A 20,349-nucleotide genomic window follows, 5' to 3' on the forward strand; every position below is an offset into this window, starting at 1 on the left:
CGGTAGTTAACAAACTTACTCCCGACCGCCGCTGTGGTATTGAGTAGCCGAATCCCGGACGAGCCCCCAGTGTTACCTTTTCAGCTCCGTGGCGTCTGCCGTAGAAAACGACACTACTGTTTGGCTCGTTGTAGTGCTGGTAACAAGCAGTCCGGGCTGCTTACAATAACTTGCAGTGGAGACGAGTTGCAAGAACCGGGTCACCTCTTTATTTCAGGACACTGTCAGAACATACATTCATCTCAACTTCTCCTACTCTCTCTAGCTCTTCTTCTACTGTTTCTTTCCTACCCGTCTACTCCACTACCCATAATCCATCACACTCTCAGGCGCATGCTCAGTCCGGCAACAGGTCGAAAACATGTTAGTTTCTCTCTAAGAAAGGTTGGTCTCATTCGTGAATATTAGAGATGAAAATGATGATAAAGTCCCTGTGAAATAAACTTATTTTGTTTCCCAACAGTTGTGCAATGATGAAGTTGAATCTATTCCTTCTGTGTTTTCAGACAGCCGACACCAGGTGGCGACATTATGCAACTTTTCCTGCAGCTGGTAAAGTAAAACAGTAAAACCACGCTTCTGCCGCCCCATGTGGCAATGAGGAACTTTAGTAGTAAGCAATTTGTTCATACAGGTAAAAGCTTGGAAACGATTGTGTACTTGACATTCATGCATTGTCACTTTAGTTTTATAAAGTAATGACATGTATAAATTAAGCCTTTGTAAATACAGCTTGTAATTTTGGATTAATAGTAACCAGGACGGCCTAAAACAAGCCATTGTCAAGGCTGTTTATTCCCAAAACAAGTGCTATGGACAACCCTTCAATAATCTCCCAGAAAACCTCAGCGGTCTCCTCTCACCACGTCACACAAGCTGAGTAAGCAAACTTCAGTGTGTCATGTGACGTTTTCCAGCCAATCAGAGCCTCGCACCAAACCAATCAGGAAGTAAACAATCACCTGACATTTTAGAGCACTCTTCCAACTCTTTGACAATCACTTAGCGTGTTGTGAATTTACCTGGATCGTTTAAGCGGATTTTACGCGTCGGTTTCATTCATCCTGTTAGGTGTCATTGATATAATCTGTGTTTAATCTCGGTTTTACTCAATGGCCAGTTCGTTTCCAGGAGTACCGGAGCTCTTGGCGGATGCTCGCCGGTTGTATGGGCAGGTGTTCGGGGGAGAGGCTCCTGAAGTGGCGGTGTGTGCTCCTGGGAGAGTCAACCTGATAGGGGAGCACACCGACTACAACCAGGGATTTGTGCTTCCAATGGTAACATGATCACAGGTGGCAAGCAGCGTGCGCACCTGTTTCATTTGAGTGAAAAGGAAATGTTGTTTGGAGTCACATGATGAGATGTTATTCAGAAAGTAAGGTGAAGAATCTGGGCTGAGAGTACGGAGGCTGATTAGGGCCACTGAAAAGGGAAAAAAAGTACGGCAGGCAAATAAATAAAATGTATTGTGTTTTTTTCATTTTAAATGTGAGATTAAACTCTGAGAAAAAAAACTCAGAATAAACAAAAAACACCTTAAAATTATTATTTTTTGTACTTGCCCGCTTTCCAAAACATTTTTTTTTCAGTGGCCTTACTCCCCTTCTGTACAATGAGTTTTCTGATGTTAAAATTTATGATTTAGCCAAAAGCTGGTTCTAAAATGTGTATGAACTTTTAAATGCTTATTTTATTCTAACATTAAAGCTGCTGTTGGTAGTTGTGATATAAACATCAGTTTGGAGAGAGATATCGAATGTCAACACTACCCCACCCCACCAGATTTCCCCTACTTTTGTGCTTGTTCTATGAGGAAGTAGTGCCGGCTTCCCAGCCATTCGGGACAACCTAGTAGGGGCCGCCACTCGACCAATCGGGACAGAGAGTCGAAGAGTCGCTTTGATTGGTTCGTGATAACGGGAACGAAGGGGAATAATAACATTGCTTAATACAAAGGCATTGAAAAACACAGAGATTTTGTCATTATCACAAATGACTTCAATTACTGATGAGTACCGATGGGTATTATGACTTTTTTCCCAAACCCAGCAGAAAAAAAGAATAGTTTTTTACCCCATTCCTACCAACTGCACCTTTAATATCCATTATTGTAAAAACATTGGTGATCATTGTTGAAGTAAGTCAGACTGACAAATTCAGTCATACAAATGAACAAAGAAAAACCCCTGTAATTAAGTTAGATACGCAGCCAAACAAGGTACACTTAGTTTGTACAGTTATAAAAAACCCTGGAAAAGTCATTACCAAGTCTGGAGAAGTTTAGAACAAATAAATGAGTGCCAGCATGACTTCAAAATGGGTTTGTCTTGAATCAGACCCCACAGACAGTCATACATGTTATTTAAGATGCTGTGGTAAAATGTCTTCTTGTTTGTTTGTTTGTTTGTTTGTTTGTTTGTTTGTTTGGTGAGTCAGGCGCTCCCCCTGGTGACCGTGGTGGTCGGGAGTCAAACCTCTGGTCAGGATGTTACAGTAGTAACAGCTACTAAGGATGCTGACGAACCTCACAGGGTTAACTTTAGCCTGCCCAGTGATGGATCAGCGCTGACTCCAGGGTTACCCAGCTGGGCTAACTATGTGAAGGGTGTCATACAACATTATAGAGGTAAACAAATGGCAACCTTTGTATTAACAGCTACACTGATGTTACCTGGGATTTATTGGGACTAGGTGTTACACACTAGAAAACTACATAAGAATAAAAGTTTAATCAGACTGAAGGAGTGGATCTTATTTTCACCTAAAGGATTAAACCATGACCCGATGAAGTGCAACGTATGTTTTTGTCATGAGTGCTCTCTCTGTGCTGTTTGCTGCAGCTTCTCCTCTCCCAGGTTTCAAAGCTGTGATAGTCAGCAGCGTCCCCCTGGGAGGAGGTCTGTCCAGCTCGGCTTCCCTGGAGGTTGCTTTCTACACTTTCCTGCAGCAGCTCAAACCAGGTCAGAAACTTACCAACGAGGCTGCAGCCAAACTCGTGTGGCTGACTGTCAGCTATCAGGGAGATGCTGGTGAAAACAACTGCAAATACATAAAATATAAAATGATATTGAGTTCTGGGATATTAAACACTGAACACACAAAATAGAGCAAACTCAAACACTTAATGCAATCCTGAAGATAACACTAAGACAGCAGCACTGACAATTAAGTATTTAACCTTCAACTAGGATTATAAATGAACAACAGCAGGAAACATACGCTTCAGTACGTTTGTAGATCGAGCACCCTATTCCCATTTTCCTGTGATGCTCAGGGTGGGAAACTCCAATGTTGTTATCATGCATATTATAACTGTGTTAAATCGTATAAATCTGGCATTCTGTGGTCATTTCACCGCTCACTGATTGATGAGCAGCCCCAAAAACTATAGATAGTGGGAATCTGGAGAGAGATCGGGCTGTATATTAAGTTAAAAGAACATCAGACAACCCACTTCCTGTTTCACAATAGGCTATTTGCACAAGTGTTAAGTTCTGGTTTTGCCAGGAGTTGTCAATGCGGCTTCCGGTTTACTTCCTGTATCAGACAAACCAAGAAAATGAGCATTGTATAAAAGAGAAAGAAATACAGTGTCCATGATTCGCTCAAGTTTCTAAGAGCTGAGTGTGACTCTGATCAGCACTGCTGTGTGCTCCGCTTCCAGTAGATATAACGCTGATTTAAGCTTGCATCACTCCCTGAAAGATACAAGCCTTCAGGCACAGTGACTACACCATAGACTCCAATCAACAGGCTGCACAAATTAAGAGGACGGGTAATCCGTGACCCAGCTCACCAAGGCATGCAGCCGATATTTCAGTGATAATCAGATCAACGTTACAGCTAAAGGTAGACGGGTATTATGAGCAAGCTTTTCTTGAACTCAGTCAATGAGAACCCAGAATATGTAAAAATGATCCTTTGGTTTAATCGAAGCACTCAGCTCTTCTGCTTGCAGTGTTGATGAATATCAGGTTCATATGATCACTGGCATTTCCATTTAACACTTTTCCATTGGCTCCATAGATGATGGAGAGAAGGTAGCCAAAGCATTGGCCTGTCAGCAGGCAGAACACACTCATGCTGGTGTGCCCTGCGGTATCATGGACCAGTTTGTGTCTGTTCTCGGCAGGGAGGGGCACGCTCTGCTTATCGACTGCAGGTACAGTAAACATCCAAAGGGAGTAGATCAATCAGTGAGTTCTCTGTAACAACATTTAATTATTTTACTGTTGGCATCTTTTTATTTCCACACTCACCATGATCATGGTGTCTTCCTGGTGTGACGCAGGTCTCTGGAGGCCACCCCTGTCCCCCTGGCAGATCCAGGTCTGGTCATTCTCATCACTAACTCCAACGTGAAACACTCTCTGGCCAGCAGTGAGTACCCTGTGAGACGCCAGCAGTGTGAGAAGGCTGCCTCCATCCTGGGGAAGGATAGCCTCAGAGATGCTACCATGAAGAATCTGGAGGGTATGAAGTGTTTTACTCTTTGTACTGTGACGCTTATTGTCTTCATTTATACTGACCTGCCAGTGACTCCACCCGTCACCTGTGCTCTTTTTTTTGTTAATCTATTGGAAGTTTTCTGGTTTCTGTTTGTAGTCTGCGTAGTATTAACCAATCAGGTGTCAGCAGACTTTAATGTCTGCAGGAAAAACACTCTGTATGGAGAGCAAAAGCAGGAGGAACTCAATCCAACATAATGATATCCCGGCTCCCATCGTTGGTATTCTGAGGCTGATTTATTTCTCTCTACGGAAAGATAACTTCATGGAGAGCAGCGAACAATGAGTTCTAGATCAAACATCTACACTGAGACACAAATCTGCTTGATGCTGTCTAACTAAAGATAATCAACGCTCTTGTGTTTTCAGGAGAAAATGTAAAGGAAGTTTAATGAATGAAAAATCAAGGCAAGCTTGAATTCTGCATGGGTTTCCACTGTAGTGGCATCAAAAAACACTGACTGATGTTTTTAAACTGTTCCAGAAAACACAGATTACATTTTAGAAGGGAAATAGTATCATTGATGTATTACAGATACATATGTTTGCATACTTGTGTACTCTGACTCACTCTGTTTAATGCATTAAATGTTTACTGAACAAAATAAGAAAAATCTGCATGTAAGTTTCTCAACACAGCATCTTAGTCACCTATTGTTCTACAGAAGTGTGACGGTAACAGTTTCCTAGAAGAGGGCGACTTTTGGTGCACGGATCAAACCTTTAACTCGACTGTCCTCCCTTGCTCTCCTCTCTCAGATGCAAAAGACAGACTGGACGATGTGACGTATCGAAGAGCTCGCCATGTGATCGAGGAGATCGAGAGAACAGCCAGGGCTGCAGAAGCCCTGAAGAGAGGAGCCTACAAAGAGTTTGGAAAGCTGATGGTGGAGAGCCACGACTCTCTGAGGTAGAGTTACAGCAGCTGTTTCACATCTGTTTCACCTGGAGTCATGAGGCAGGTGAGCTGTAACCTGATGCCCCTGTGACAGAGACCTGTACGAGGTGAGCTGCAGGGAGCTGGATGAGCTGGTGTCTGTGGCCATGGAGGTGGAGGGGGTGTTTGGCAGCCGGATGACGGGTGGAGGATTTGGTGGGTGTACTGTGACATTGCTGAAGGCCCAGGCCATCGACAGGACAATACTCCACATACAGGTTAGAACACACCCGGATACACCATTAATATGTTTATACCTAACACTGAATTATTTTTTCTAAAGAAAATCTCTCTACCTTAAGTGTATCTATATCTAACATCTGTAACATCAATGTAATGTACTAGTTTTTTCTGATGGAGCTTGGCCAGACATGCCTCAAACATGAAATTAATATTCTTGATACATCATATTTCTTTAAGGAAAGCATGCTATTATGTCACTTCAGATGCAGTTCTTCATGTTTATTTCCTCTGAGACGTATTCTGACAGGATACCAGTAATTATGTTGTCAACATGTCATTCAGGCAATGAAACATGCTATCCCATTTGGCCTGAAGGCTATAAAAGCTATAACATCTGCAAACAACGATCCTGACTCCTACGCATGGGTTCATCCATACATCCATACTTCCATCCATACATTATTTTTAACTGCTTAGACTGCGCGGGGTCGTGGGGGGCTGGACCCTATCTCAGCTGTCAATGGGCGCAAGGCAGGGTACACCCTTGACAGGTCGGCAGCCAATCACAGGGCCCATGCACAGGTCGCCTCTGATATATCAATGCAAGAATATCAAAGAATCAGCTAACATGCCAGACATGGTGAGACACAGACACAGATACTTGCCCAGAGAAGTGTTTCTGGATCATGTGTATATATGGTTTCCTCTTTTCTAACTTGCATTTGTGGATGCAGTGATGAACTGTGTTCGCAGACAATGGTTTTTGGAAGTGATTTTGAGCCCATGCAGTGATTTCCACTACAGAGTCCTGTCTGTTTTTAATGCAGTGCTGCCTGAGGGCCTGAAGGTCACATCCATCCATTCTTGGTTTTGGTCCTTGTCTCTTTTGTACAGAGATGTCACGGGATTCTCTGAATCTTTGAATGATCTTATGTACTGTAGATGATGAAATCCACTCATTCTTTGTCATTTTACTATGAGGAACATTATTCTGAAACTGTTGAACTATTTACTCACGCAGTCTCTCACAGAGTGGTGAACCTCTTCCCATCTTTCCTTCTGAGAGACTCAGCCTCTGTGGAGTGTCCTTTTTTTTACCCAGTCATGTGACTAACCTGTTGATCATTAACGTTATTAGTTGGGAGATGTTCGTATGAGTATTGTTTTCTAAAATTACACAACTTTTTCAGGGTTCTGTTGTCCATGTCAAAACCGTTTGGCATCAAATTTAAAATTAGCTTATATTTTTCATAAAACAGTGACATCTTTCACCCACAACACTGATATGTTGTCTTTGCACTTTTCAGTTAAATGTAGTCTTTAAATGATTTTCAAACCATCAGACTGTTTTTAGAAACATGTTACACAGCGTCCCTACTTTTTTGCACTCGGTCGCAGAATGATTGTAGAATTTTCACTAGCTGAAAAAGCTTCCGAGCTCAGTTGTTTATTTGTGCAGTATATACATCAACAAATCTCCAAAAGGCTCCAACATTTCAAACCTGGCTGAGAAGTCCAGTTCTAGGACTGTATTTGGCGTGTTGTTGTGACAGACTGTGACACCAAACTGTCACTCAGAGTGACCCTAATTATACATAACTTTAAGCCTTAGTTGTACAAAAATATTCAGACCGTGTATCACTGTAACAGAGAGAAAATGAGCGCATGAAAACAAACATTTTGAGCCAGGCTTTGAACATGTTTATTTTTGCTCTAAAGTTGGACATTTTAAACATTGAGCCACAAATGTCGAACAGTCATTTATTTTGTCTGCTCATCTGTTGGTCTCATAGTTGTTGAAAGAATAAAAAAGTAATATGAAGTTGTTAACTTCAGTGGTTGATTCTTTTTAATTGGATTTAAGTCATTTTTGAAGAGAGACAGGAAATGTTGGGAGAAGAGAGTGGAGGGAAGACATGCAGCAAATGGTCATGGTTGGGAGTGAGACCGTGACCACTTTTGAGTTTGAGTTTGTCTCCTTCTTGTTGCACCGCCCTTTGTTGATTTGCTGCAAAATCTTTGGAATCAAAACGCACCGTTTGTGGTGTCTGAAAATGACGACACGTGAGCAAGCAGACAGGTGAACATGTTCCAGCTGCTCTAAACTGAATACATTATTGGAGCCTTGTAACAACAGTTCAATCAATGAAAAAGCCTGAATCCAAGTCCACATTGAATAACTAGTTCTGAAAATCTGAACTGAAGTCAGATTTAGGGATTACATCACTGGATCACTTTTTTCACCAGGCAGTCAGGATGCTGATCTCTCTCGCTTTTCTGCCTCCCCCCCTCCCCAAAGTGCCCCCCTTTTAGACCAGTCACTGATACCCCCCACCAAAATCAACACTGGGGTCTGTCATCCTCAGGGCTGAACATGCACACACTCACTCTACCAGACAAATAAGCCGATTCAATTGCACTACAGTCATAAAGTTTTTGCACTGTTTTAAACCTACTTTATTTTATTATATGTATTAGCTTATTTCTTTTCACTTTAGCTTATCTTTTTCTTGCTAGCTCTTTTTTTATCTGTTTTCTTCATCTTGTGTGTATTTTCTATGTTTATCTGTTGTGGTCGTTGCTTGGGTCTGAGAAAGAAACGCAATATCAAATCCTCTGTATGCCTGGTGCATACTGCAGTATTTGACAATAAAGAAGACTGACTTTTTTTAACTTTGACTTTTTAACAGAGGGGCTGTGTCAACCTCATGAACCCTGTGTTATTATGTCTCATTGATCAGCTGTAATAATGTAACGTGCTTCAGAGTGTGATGTTTGTGGTCATAGTTTCGTAGTTCGTAGTTGACTTTAATATTGAGCCTCATTATTCTCATCCTGCTGTGACACAGTCGGTGCCTCAGAGTCAGATATGCTGTTGTTTATCAGGGAAGCTGAACTTCTCTGATTATCTGATTGTGTATTGTGGGAAAGTGTTGCGTTCCAGAGGGTGTTTGAAATGAAGCGACTGTGCGGACATCGTTGATTTGCTCACAGGGGGTAAGAAAGCACTTCTCAGTGTTCTGGCTGTCACTTTAAGGGGGGCATTTCAGACAAATTACCCAGTCCCCGGTGTCTTGCTCAGATAGCTCCAATGTGTGTGTGTGTGTGTGTGTGTGTGTGTGTGTGTGTGTGTGTGTGTGTGTGTGTGTGTGTGTGTGTGAGTGTGAGTGTGAGTGAGAGAGAGAGAGATCGGGGGTATGAGCTGAGAATAATAGCGAGCTTCGTGGCGACGGAGCCAGAAGTGTCCAGTTATTAGCATGCTGGTCTGGTCACCGAGGCCCTGCTGCCTTTCTGCTTTAACACAGTCAGACTTTGGGCCTGCTGTTGGCTGGCACCATCTTGAACCCTGCAGGAGATACATCAACAAAAACTTATCCACAGAAAATCTCAGGAAATGGCTGCATTCATGAGGATGACATGTTTGCTTTGAAGCAACAATTGGAGGGAAAAGACCAGCTTCTTTTTAAACTCTGGTTTTATAAATCTTCAGCTTTGGAAACAGACTTGGCAGATTTCTGAACATCTTCCCTCTCTTGGCGGTATCCTGGTGACTACAGTGGCTTTCTAACTGTCAAAGGGAAAAAGTCTCTCGGGGACAAAAGAAACACTTTAACCTTCCTCATCCCTCGGTGCTCAGCATTCCTGAGCAGAGCAGAGCAGAAGGATCCTCGTCCTCTCAACAGCAACACCACAGGATCCGAAAAATCACTGTAAAGATGCTGAATCTGAACTCACGGGTCGACAACAGCAACAGGAACTCTCTCCAGGACCCGGTGTCACTGAACGTAGGTGGAGAAATTTACACCACTACCCTGGGAACTCTGACACGCTGTCAGGACTCAATGCTGGGCGCTATGTTCAATGGACAGATCCCTGTGCTCAGGGATAACAGAGGAAACGTATTCATAGATCGTGATGGGAAAGTGTTCAGGTACATCCTGAATTACCTGCGCTCCAGCTCTCTGGACCTGCCGGATGGCTTTTCAGAACTGGCACTGCTACGGAGAGAGGCTGACTTCTTCCAGATACGCCCACTGCTGGAGGAGATTCACCAATATGAAGCAAAAGTGCCGCTCAGCCTCAGAGGGGGGCCGCTGGGAGCCATGATCGTGGTGAAGGTAGACTCCAAGGTATGTGTGTTTTTAAAGTTAGACCAGAATGCAGAATTTAAACAAACCAAGTTAGCCAGTCAAATGCAAGAACTGGAACTGTTCAGAGCATAATTGTTCGTAGTGGAAAATGTTTCAAAGCTACAAAACCTTACTTCAGATAATTTGGCATTTTGAAATGACTTCTGGTAATGGTGAGTTTGAGGATTCTTCAACCTCAGCCAGGAGCTTTTACACCCACAAAGGGTGTAACAGCCATTTCATACTCTGTACAAAGACACCAAACTTCATTAATAAGAACTTTAGTCCAGTTAGGACCACTCTAATCAAGATAATTTATTATTTGCATGCAATAAGTTATATTTGGCTCTGTTCTTGGAGCCCTGCCTACATGGAATGCTAAAGCCTGAGATGGGAAGAGCACACCTCCCCTCTCTTCCATGTGCATACATGAAAAGCCAAGGCAGGGAGAGCCTCAGCAAAGAACCGGGCATACAGAGCAATGTCGGCATTAGTGACAATACATATGACACTGGTAAAACCAGACACAGCAGAAAAGGAGGAGTTGGGGTGGGGGGGTGGAGGTGGGTTGCAAAGTGGTTTGCAGGGGAAGCAGCAAGAGAAGGGAGTTTACACAGAACACTCATTTTGCTATCCTCCAACCCAGTATTTGTGTAACAAGCTCTAACAAAAAAAAAGCTATTGAGACAGTGATCGATGAGTGGGTTCTGTTTTCTCTGAAGTTGATATGTTTATTTCTATTAATGGAGTTTGGTGGCTTTGAAACGGGTGACATAAACAAGAAACATGTCTTTTGGCTGATCAGGGGAAAAATCAGAAGACTCTTTAGAGATCTAATCAGCCTGAGTTTAGGTGGATATTTTTAAAACTAAAGATGATACTAGCTTCCACTAACCTTTAGGCTGGTGTTTTCTGTATATACTGCTCATGAGCACAGGTGTGTCTGTTTGCTGAGATGCAGAAAAACAGGTTCTGTGTTTGTGTACACTCCGGAGAACATGTAGTCAGCATATTCCTCCCTCTCCTTTCAGGTCCGAGTTCTCCACTTTAACTTACGCCACGGGCCAGAAAACTATGAGCTCCGCACATGCTCAGTGCGAGCCTTCTCAGTTGACCTCTTTTGCACCTGGACAGCCTTCCTGGCTCTGCTTTGCGAGCACTTCTCCTACAGAACATCTCAGGGGGTCACGAGCCCCCATCCGTGCAACCCCAGGCAGAGCAGGCTGAAGCTGGATTGGGTGCCAAGACCCGAGGACCTCCCACAGGAGCAGTATGACAAGCAGCGCTACCGAGGCCTGACTGTCTCTAACCCGCCTGAGGTCAACCACTCAGATGACATCATGATCCGGCACTGGAGCCCCTGCGAGATCACCGACATGCAGGGGTTTATGGAGGAGCTGCTGAAGGTGTCTCTGGCTGAAGGATTCAAGGTTGATCTGGTGATTCCTGATCCAGCTGAAGTTCTTTGCTGTTCCTCTCTGCGGCTGGTCAAGTCCTGAGCTCTGGATTGAACAAACCAAAAGCACTTGAAGAGGACAAATTGATGAACTACGGATGGTCCTACAGTTGTCCTTAGGGATCTAGTTCTTGAATCTAATCTTTATGAGTTAAAATTTTATGTGATATAAAAATAAGAAATAATTGATCAAATTTTAGATTAAGGTCTTGAAACATTCCATATTAGGGCCCTTTTACTGGTCTCCTGTCATAGCATAAACTAAAATGTAAAAATAGCCTGTATTAATGTGAATATTTTGTATAATTGCTGACATTTTTTGGGATATCTTTCTTTTTCAGACTTGTAATCTAAAATATTGCTGTCTCTATTCATAAGTTAAAGTTGTGTCTGTTGCAGAAATGTTGTTGTGTGAACCTGTAGATGGGAATGCTTTAAAAACAGAAGCAACACAGTGATAGTCCTGATCTCTTGTGGATAATACACCAACTATTGACAAGTACCTCATACAACCACACCTCAAAACAAGCTATCCCTTCAACATGTACAGTATGAGCATGTAACTGTTGAAACTTTGGTTGTGTTTAAAAACTTACAATAACACTTAAGAATGTGAATGATTTAGTGGACTACACGATTAAATATTGTTACCCTCACTAGTTGACGCCAGAATTACTAGGCGTTTAAACAAGTTAATAATATTTAAGTTCTATGAACCTGAAATGGGGCCATATATCTGAGCTGTAGCGCAGCCACTCCCCACGGAGCGGCTACTAGTGGTTGTAAATAATCAAAGATTACACAGAGCATGGCACAGTTTGCTGCATTTTGATTCAGAAAATGGAGATAAAGTTGTATGAAGGCTGGATAACTGGAGTGATACATAATGAACACAGGCAAGAGGATGTTAACCTGCAAGGGGGACTGAAGGCTGGTGGTGCTAGCTCTGCTAGCTGTAGCCACACTGCAGACCAGCTTGACATTGTCTACCTGCAGACTCTGTGATCCTTTGTCCAGCAGTGTTAAATATATTGTGCTCAATTTTGACTGTTCTTCTCCGAATGTTTTCTCACCTTTAGAGCAGTCAGAATTTTAAATTTCTGTTTAAACAACTGGCCTATTAGTTACTATGTAACATCCCAAATGAAGATATTGTTGCGATATTAATGTAAATCTAAAAAAACAAAACGAAATCAGTCAAATTAAGGATAGACAAGACAAGGGTGGGGTGACACCTTACTTCATAAACTTTACTAAGAAACGCAACTGACTTAAATACATGATCCATTTCTAATGAAGCTCAAAGTTATGTTTTATCCGTGTCACCAGCCCCGTAAACAAAAACTCAGCATCTTCTTCTGCTTGTGATTCTACATTACACATGGTCCACAAACAGGTGCTGGTTAAGTACCTTGCTTTCATCTGGCATCTCCTCTGACATGTTTTGCTCTACAGTAGAAGCCACTCACTGTGGTATTGGCTCGCTGGTTACTGAGTCCTCTTCTTCTGCTGCTTCTTCTTTTTTATAGCGTGTTGCAGCCAGCCTGATGAATCACTACTGTCCCTACAAGAACCAATTGTCTGCACAATATTACAGTTTGCTTATTTTTAGCACAATAACAATATTTTATCTTTTTAAAAGACAGTTATTGCGACACTGCGATATATTGCGACAGCCCTATTTGACAACAGTGACTCTGTTACTTCTGTATTTGCACTACAATTTTAGGTTTTAATCATTGGACTTGAACTTGTACATTTGGAACATTTGGGTCTTCAGGTCTGATCTTTAATGGTGGGTCTGTTGGAGCTGTCTGGCTCTGTGGGACATTCCTCCTGATGTGTAGCTTCTTTTGTAGGAGATAGAGCTGTAAATGTGACCACTACTGTTTTAACTCCTACATATTAAGTTTTGCTGAATTGTCAATATAGATGTCATTTATGGAGAGATAACAACAGACTTAGTTAATGACTAACGTCTTCTTTGTTCAAATTTTCCACCTACTAAATACAATTTTCACCCACACAAAACATACATCTACCTAAACATGGTGCTTCATGACTAGCTGAACTGACCGTGCTTCCTTGTTGGAGGGGTGTATCCGTTTGGCCTTTGACTGCCTCGCAGAGGGAACGAGATGAGTTATGGTCTCAGTGTGTAATTTTAGTCTGGAGGAAGCTGTAGTAAAGGAAGTTTGGAGGAGGAAAAGCAGTGTCTTGGCTGAAGAGGAAAGGTGTCTGGTTGCAGAAACAATCCCAGCAGTTCTTTCCTCCTGCTCCCTCTTTGAACTTCCTTTGTTCGATTGTGAGGATGTGATGGGCTGGATTAATTCTTAACCCTGAATCTGAACAGACAGTCAGATTATAACGTTTTAAATCATGCACAGGGGACAAAAGTATCCTTGTTTACAACCATAACATTATATTTGAGGATTTCTTTGGATTAATTGGTGGAAATTCTCTGGTTTACTCATTGTGGGTTTTTACATGTTTGTTTATTTGTCCTCAACAGGAGCGTTACAGTGGAAACCCGACTTTCTATGTCACAACTCCTTCAGAGGGAGCTCGGGCTCTCAGTCTGTCCTGATGTTTGTCTGCACATATCTGCTACAAGACCGCGACAGGTTCATTCCTCTAATCAGGCTTTTCTATCTGATTCTTTTATATTTTTTGCTACTAAAGGTACATGTTTTCATGCAGACTGGATATCATTAAAAAGCTTTTTTAATGAGTGAAGTGCCTTTACAGTAAAACTGTATCGTCTGCATAACTTGTAGCGACTGTTCGTAAAATCATGGTCTTCCTGTATTTGGGAAACAGAGGTTAAAGTTCAAATCATGTTCAAATGGCTTCCATGTAATAAATCAAGTTGTTTAGAAATTGTGACACTTTTTATTAAACTTTTGACAACATGACACAAGAATCCCTAAAGAGAGTCCTTTTTTTTGTCAAGTTAGTAGCAGTTTTGAATTCTTGGACGAAACCAGTAACTTTACCTCACAGAACACTTTAGCTGTTTATTATATTTGTGTTATTTTACAGCTCTCTCACTAACCACCTGGCTGTGCTAAATACTTGATTCTGATTGGTCAAAACCCCATAACAGTGTGTATTAACTCTGAATAGCAAATGGGACACTAGGGACAACCTGATCACACGTAACAAATCAAGAAATTACAGTGCATCCCGGGTACTGTTTTTAATTTCACAAAACTTTGGCTGCCTGGTCAGCAGCAAAGAAAAAAAGAAGAGAGGAGGAAAACCGCTCTGAAACTAGTGAGGGATGCTCAAACACACAAGGAGCTGAGTGAAAGAGACGACTAACAAATTTATTAAAACAGACATGAAGCAAACACACACCACAACAAGGTATGAGCTTTGGAAGAGTTACAGGACTGACTGAGTGAGAAGAAAATGACAGCAGAGAAGTTGAGGAAGAGGAACTTACACAGGTGCTGCTGATATCTGCATCTTGTAAGAATGACAACTGTAAAATTAATGAAAATGTCAATTTTTTGGCAGGATAAATAAAAATTACACACTGTCCAACTGGCAAAAATATTTATTGGCAACATTTCAGTCCTTGACCTTTGTCGGGCAAACAGTTTGCAGAGACAGGGAGAACCACTTCAAAAGGGTGTGGCTACCAGTCTGCACCTGATCAACGTCAAAGCATCAGATGTGGGTCAATAAAACATAATTGGAAATACAAAACGACAGCCTTCTAACTAAATACAAAAATAACAAATGACAAATATGAAAAACAAGCAATAAATTGTAATCTGATCAATTAAAATAAATGGACAGACCAAAAATGGAAAAGAATCATAAACAGAATCAAATAATCAAATATATAAAGTTGGAACTTGATAGCTTTTCACTCACCCTGGTAGAGTAAAAGCCCGCCCTCTTTTTAATCAGATTCATTCCCAAAAAGTAAAAAAAACTCAGCTCTAACAGGCAAGGAGCTTTACATGTACTTAACTCAAGGATAGATAATCACCATAAGAGTTTAATCAGTTGGCTATCACTACATAAAAAATATTGATCTTGTCATTCCTCTCATACGCACCTGTCCCATGAAGTAGTAGTGTGAAGCCCTTTGCTCTTGAGCCATATGAACAAATCATTTTAAATCAAGAAAATCATCTTTGAATCAACACTTAGCGTCAACTTGTTTGTATATTTAGCTGGTACCTGGATAATTGGATAATAAGCAAGATAATGTATTGTGAGTGGGTGGTTATGTGAAACAGAATCTCTTCAGGGTGGTCAGGACCCCTTCGCTCCATGAGACGGGGAGAGACAGGGCTCAGGTGTGCTGTCCATCCAACACTCTATTTGTGTTACAAACAACCACACAATAAAAAAAGTTGACCCATGCAGCAGTAGATGACCAACCCTGGTGTTCTGGCTCAGGTGACAGTGTTTTTTTAAGGTTATACATTAAGTCCTGTTTCCACTGTACAGCGGTTAGTCTGGCCAGGATCAAATAAGAAAGACATTACATTTTGGATATTAAGAATAAACAAGACATCCAACGAAGCTCATCTTTATTGTTATATTATTCCACTATAACTAAAAACCAATCACAAAATGCAAAAACATTTCCCAAAACAAAAATATGAAATGACACAAAAATTGTGCAAAGAAGCAAATATATTTGATAGAAAGGAAAAAACATTACACTGACAATGAAAATATATTTCGTAAAAAGGGAAAATATTAAATGAAATACACAAAGATGTACAAAAACCAAACATATTTCACTTAATGCAAAGAACAAAAAAAAAATCTAAAATATTTCATAAAACATACAAAAAAAAAAAATTCTGTGGCCTTTTTTTTTATTGTTTCATAAAATATTCTTGGATTTTGGGAAAAAAATCATAAAATATCTTGTAAGATGTGATTTTATTTCTTTGAGATATTTGTGTTATTTTAGATTTTCTTTTGCATTTAGTAAAAATAGCTAAAATGTTCATGTCTGGTGATTTTTTTTTTTAATCAAAATAGGTGAAATGTTTTCGGAGTTCATTGACATGTATTTTCGTGGCGAAATGACTTTCAAGGCCACCTTACCAAGACCTCAAAGCCTATCAACATGTTCAGATGTTAAAATAGTCTTAGTTGTTTCACTTTATCTCCTATTGTCTTTATTTCAAGAATCAAGAATCAAGAAATCTTTATTGCCAAGTGAGCTTGCACACACAAGGAATTTGACGTTGCGATTGGAACACTGGTACTTAACAACAAGACAGTAAGGACAATAAATATATAAACCTAAAAACTAACCTGGGAAATTCTAAATAAGAATAAAAATAAAAATACTATCTGTACAAAGAAAGGTATAGAATTACTTTTAAGATTTAAATAAATGAATTAGCCTAGGCCAGAGTGCAAATTTTAGTGGATGAATATAATAATAAAAATGTTATAGAATAAATTACAATATTGCACATGGTTGTTGAGATATTGTACTTGAAGTCAAGGATTGCACATGTATGTGATGTATCACAGGAGTCTTTAGAGGTTTACTGTTGATTGTTTTGTGTCTCTCCCTCAAACACTTAAACACGTGTTTGTTAGTAAATACACTGCTGTATTGCTGTCAATGATTACAATACATTTTGTTACTCAGAAAAAAAGGACATATTCTTTAAGAGGATATGATGAAGCATTTATCAACAATGCATTGATCCATTAAGCTCTGGCAGCCCGCTCTAACGCGGAAGTAGGCGGGACTTGACGAGGTCGGTGTGATTTACGAGGTGCACTTGAATGCATCACCAGGGAGGAGTTAGCAGTGAAGTTTAGCCTAGCAGGAAACACTGAAGCTACCGCAGCAGCAGCGGTGCAGGAACAAGGAGCGGTTCTTACTTTTTAAACCGGGACTCAGACCTGATATTTCATCTGATACTGTATCTACTGATTTGTGGGAGTACTCATTTTGGAAGTGGTCGTGTTTTCCTGTTTGGACTTTGTATGAGGAGACTGACTGAAATACACTAACCGGAGCTCGGCTCGTCTCCAGCGGCTGTAACGATTAACTGTGGACATCAGCGGAGCGACGGCCGCTTCAAACCAGGTGAGCTGTGAGGGTTTAATGTTTACAGCAGGTCCCTAAAGGTGTTTGCGAGGCTCACACACAGGTGGGGAACACTAGGAAGTTAACATGTTCGTTACAGCCACCTGTTTTCTCCTCAACACCTGAACAGCTTCAAGTAGAGCTAGCTAAAGTTGTTTAGCCACACATCCTTCTCCTAATTGTTCACTTGCTAGCTGGCTAGTCTTCACCCTGAGACCAGAACCTGAGATCAGACCCTGAGACCAGACTCTGAGATCAGACTCTGAAGTCCTGTTTCACACACAAAGTTTACTGAACACTGAGATGAATCAGGGGGGATCTATCTACTGTGGCACACTTAAGTTTAGAGTAGTTTCATACATTTTAGTGGGTTAAATAATTGTAATACAATCATTGGCAAATATTACAATTGAGCTACCATCACTCAAAGCAAACAAAAAGCACATTTAGACCAAAGCAAACTCTTATTTGGGACACTAACCAGGAAATAAACCACTACAGCTCCAGCTCCCCCTCTTTAGAAGTACTGATTTACTGTACTCCAGCCTGCTCTCAGTCTCTGTTACCTTTTGGCAGCTGTATAAGACACACCTGGCTGACAATCAAGACCAGTGTGAACCATGTTAGAGGATCAGAGCAAACTCTGTAGCAGTCTAGCATTTCTGAAGTCAGGTGATGTAGAGGAAAGTCTGATAAAGTCTACTTTGAGTGGGTAATAAATGAAGCCAAGAACACAGGACTTAAAGTCGGGGGTCAGAGGTGGGAGGGTTGTGAACATGCTGGTGAAGTATTTCACCTCTAAGTCAATTCAAGTAGATTTGTGAGAACTCATTATCCTTTTATGGCTAGCATGTGGTAGAAAGGAAGAAGGGAAGATAGAAAGGAAGATAAGAGACACTTCAGGGAACATTCAAACATACCCAACAAGATGCTAGTAGGAAACACAACAGGTGATAAAGGTACCTTTTTTAAAATAAAACAAACTAGATGTAAGAAAGAAAAGAGACACTGAAGGGTACCCCAGATCAGATCCGACCAGATGGAGAATATAGGCTACAGGATCTTAAAACATCCCCAGGATGTCACATAGACATAAAAATAGATGCTCCCAAACTTTTCAGCCAGCGACCCCCAAAATATAAGTGCCAAAGACCTGTGAACCCCTCGAAGTGGTTAAATGTTGCTTCATACTTCATACTTGAAAATGAGTTTACCTACATGCACATGTGGCTGTTTCCTGTGCTGCTGTGAATTCACCTGCTGCTACTGATCCTTCAGTTAATGAACTGTTAGCTGGCCCTAATCATAGACTGTATAAATAATGGACGTAGTATCTGTGACGTCACCCATCTGTTTCTGAAGCACTGTTTTTATGCCAGCTACAGTGTTCCTTACTGTCAATCAAGTCAGCTGTGCCTCTCATTGGAAGACTCGTAATCTCAATATCTTCGAAATTGCTGCATTAGAAAAAAAAATCGCCCCCGTACAGTGTGTGCTGATCAAGAAATGAGCCATCCAGACTACACTTGTTTTTGTACCAGGCTGTAAACATGTTTATTTCTGCTGTAAAGATCGGCTTTTTTGAATTAGTGTGTATGTGGTTTCCGGTACTTCCGGAGCCAGCCTCAAGAGGATCCTCGATGAAAAGAATTAATTTGGAGATAACCTGAACCTTGAATGTTTGAAATGATGCTAAGTTGACCTTAAAATAGACCCAACCAATGTTAGGACGAAAGCACACAGGACAGAGATTTACCTCCTTTATAACAGCCACAGTGGCAGGTAAGATAACGTGGTCCATAGTGTGTGTACAAACTTCTTAAAAACTACCTTGTTTTCACTGAGACTCTGCAAAGCGCTACGCTAACTTCACCCCGGACGACACATTTTCCATCGATCCATGGATCACATGCAGTCCGAACCGTGGGGAGGTGATCAGCTGCGATCCGTGACACAATTTAAGGACATCATGAAATATTTCAATAGAGTTATTATAAAATATGATCAAGTTAAGTGACTCAGTTGTCTTTCCGTCTGATGACTGTTATATTGGAGGTCTGGCGTAGTGCTTGCTCTGTAAAAGACAGTCCAGTAACAACCAAAGAACAAACAGTAGTGGAGTAAAGTCCACTTCCTTTGTATGTTAGTCATCCTCAGGTGTGAACCCCTGTCCTCTTTTATGCTGCACACATTTTCTGAACAAACATCCGTATAGTGGAGTTAACAGAGGGTATGTCCATCTTTAAAACATACACACCGCCCAACAGAGAGATGGGATGATTTGAGTTGAACTTCAATATTTGAGCATGATTTCATTATCTCTTTTGTTTTATATTTAAAAAATGTATTTTTTTCCAACATTATTCATCTCATTTGTACAGAAATAGGTCGTGAACCTTCGCTAAACAGTACATCCAGGCTTAAATACAGCAGATATTAGCACACAGCTCAGCATGATTATGACTGTTTCCTCCAGAGAGACGTGAGTCCAGGAAAGAGAAAGTAATGAGTATCAGGAAGCATGAGGCTCCTGGCTCACCCCGCTGAGTTGTAGTTGTATTCTCTGTTGCATAATTAAGCTGGAGCAAGGTGTGTCCCCCCAGCAGGTATGTTAGTAAGCTGTTGAGTCAACGGTCTGGTTTTTGCATGAGTAACTGGTGCGTTTGGGGTGTATGAGGAAGAAGCGTTTCACCGGTTTGGCTTGATTCTGTCATGGTCACAGCACAATGTCAACACGTTAAAAAACAACCAATAACACTGCATAGATTCACTCACAGTGCGCCCCTTTACCTGAATACACCTCTGATATTTTAGCCTTCTCTGTTCCTTTTAATGAAGTTGTCATAAATTTGATTTGTTGTGATTTTTGGGAATACAACAAAGTCCTTTCATATTTTAATTCTTACTTTGATAAACTCTGATTGAAACAAGACATGCATTGAGTTAGTCTGTAAACCAGAAGTCACTAAATGTGGGCAGGATAAAGCTGAAGGACACAAGGGCCATGTCCTTCCTACTCCACCTGCAGCACTACTCAAACAAAAAGC

At 41.1% G+C, this 20,349-nt stretch overlaps 3 protein-coding genes across 3 annotated transcripts in view; all 3 read left to right on the forward strand.

Annotated features, from left to right (window-relative positions):
- Positions 1-926: 926 nt before the first annotated feature.
- Positions 927-14,137, forward strand: galk1 (galactokinase 1). Its single transcript, XM_034707138.1, has 8 exons — positions 927-1,277; positions 2,437-2,626; positions 2,841-2,960; positions 4,027-4,162; positions 4,292-4,473; positions 5,268-5,418; positions 5,501-5,663; positions 13,727-14,137. Exons 1-8 carry the CDS (start codon positions 1,113-1,115, stop codon positions 13,799-13,801), a joined length of 1,182 nt encoding a protein of 393 aa, XP_034563029.1. The 5' UTR covers positions 927-1,112; the 3' UTR covers positions 13,802-14,137.
- On the forward strand, positions 8,799-14,131 carry LOC117829575 (BTB/POZ domain-containing protein KCTD21-like). Its single transcript, XM_034707139.1, has 2 exons — positions 8,799-9,758; positions 10,790-14,131. Exons 1-2 carry the CDS (start codon positions 9,345-9,347, stop codon positions 11,255-11,257), a joined length of 882 nt encoding a protein of 293 aa, XP_034563030.1. The 5' UTR covers positions 8,799-9,344; the 3' UTR covers positions 11,258-14,131.
- Positions 14,138-16,998: 2,861 nt separating the features above from the next.
- Positions 16,999-20,349, forward strand: part of llgl2 (LLGL scribble cell polarity complex component 2) — a 46,646-nt gene continuing 43,295 nt past the window's right edge. The window contains exon 1 of the mRNA XM_034707679.1: positions 16,999-17,302. The gene's annotated coding sequence lies outside the window, so the exon portion shown is untranslated. The remainder of the gene's footprint in view (positions 17,303-20,349) is intronic.

The sequence above is a fragment of the Notolabrus celidotus genome, chromosome 18 (assembly GCF_009762535.1).
Source record: "Notolabrus celidotus isolate fNotCel1 chromosome 18, fNotCel1.pri, whole genome shotgun sequence".
Taxonomy (NCBI): Eukaryota; Metazoa; Chordata; class Actinopteri; order Labriformes; family Labridae; genus Notolabrus; species Notolabrus celidotus.

Bases quoted from the DNA above. Each gene is read 5' to 3' on its own strand.
- galk1 (XM_034707138.1), top strand. From the start codon at position 1,113: ATGGCCAGTTCGTTTCCAGGAGTACCGGAGCTCTTGGCGGATGCTCGC. The intron at 1,278-2,436 runs GTAACATGATCA...TTGGTGAGTCAG, and splicing joins AGGGATTTGTGCTTCCAATG to GCGCTCCCCCTGGTGACCGT. The intron at 5,419-5,500 runs GTAGAGTTACAG...CCCCTGTGACAG, and splicing joins GAGAGCCACGACTCTCTGAG to AGACCTGTACGAGGTGAGCT.
- LOC117829575 (XM_034707139.1), top strand. From the start codon at position 9,345: ATGCTGAATCTGAACTCACGGGTCGACAACAGCAACAGGAACTCTCTC. The intron at 9,759-10,789 runs GTATGTGTGTTT...CTCTCCTTTCAG, and splicing joins TGGTGAAGGTAGACTCCAAG to GTCCGAGTTCTCCACTTTAA.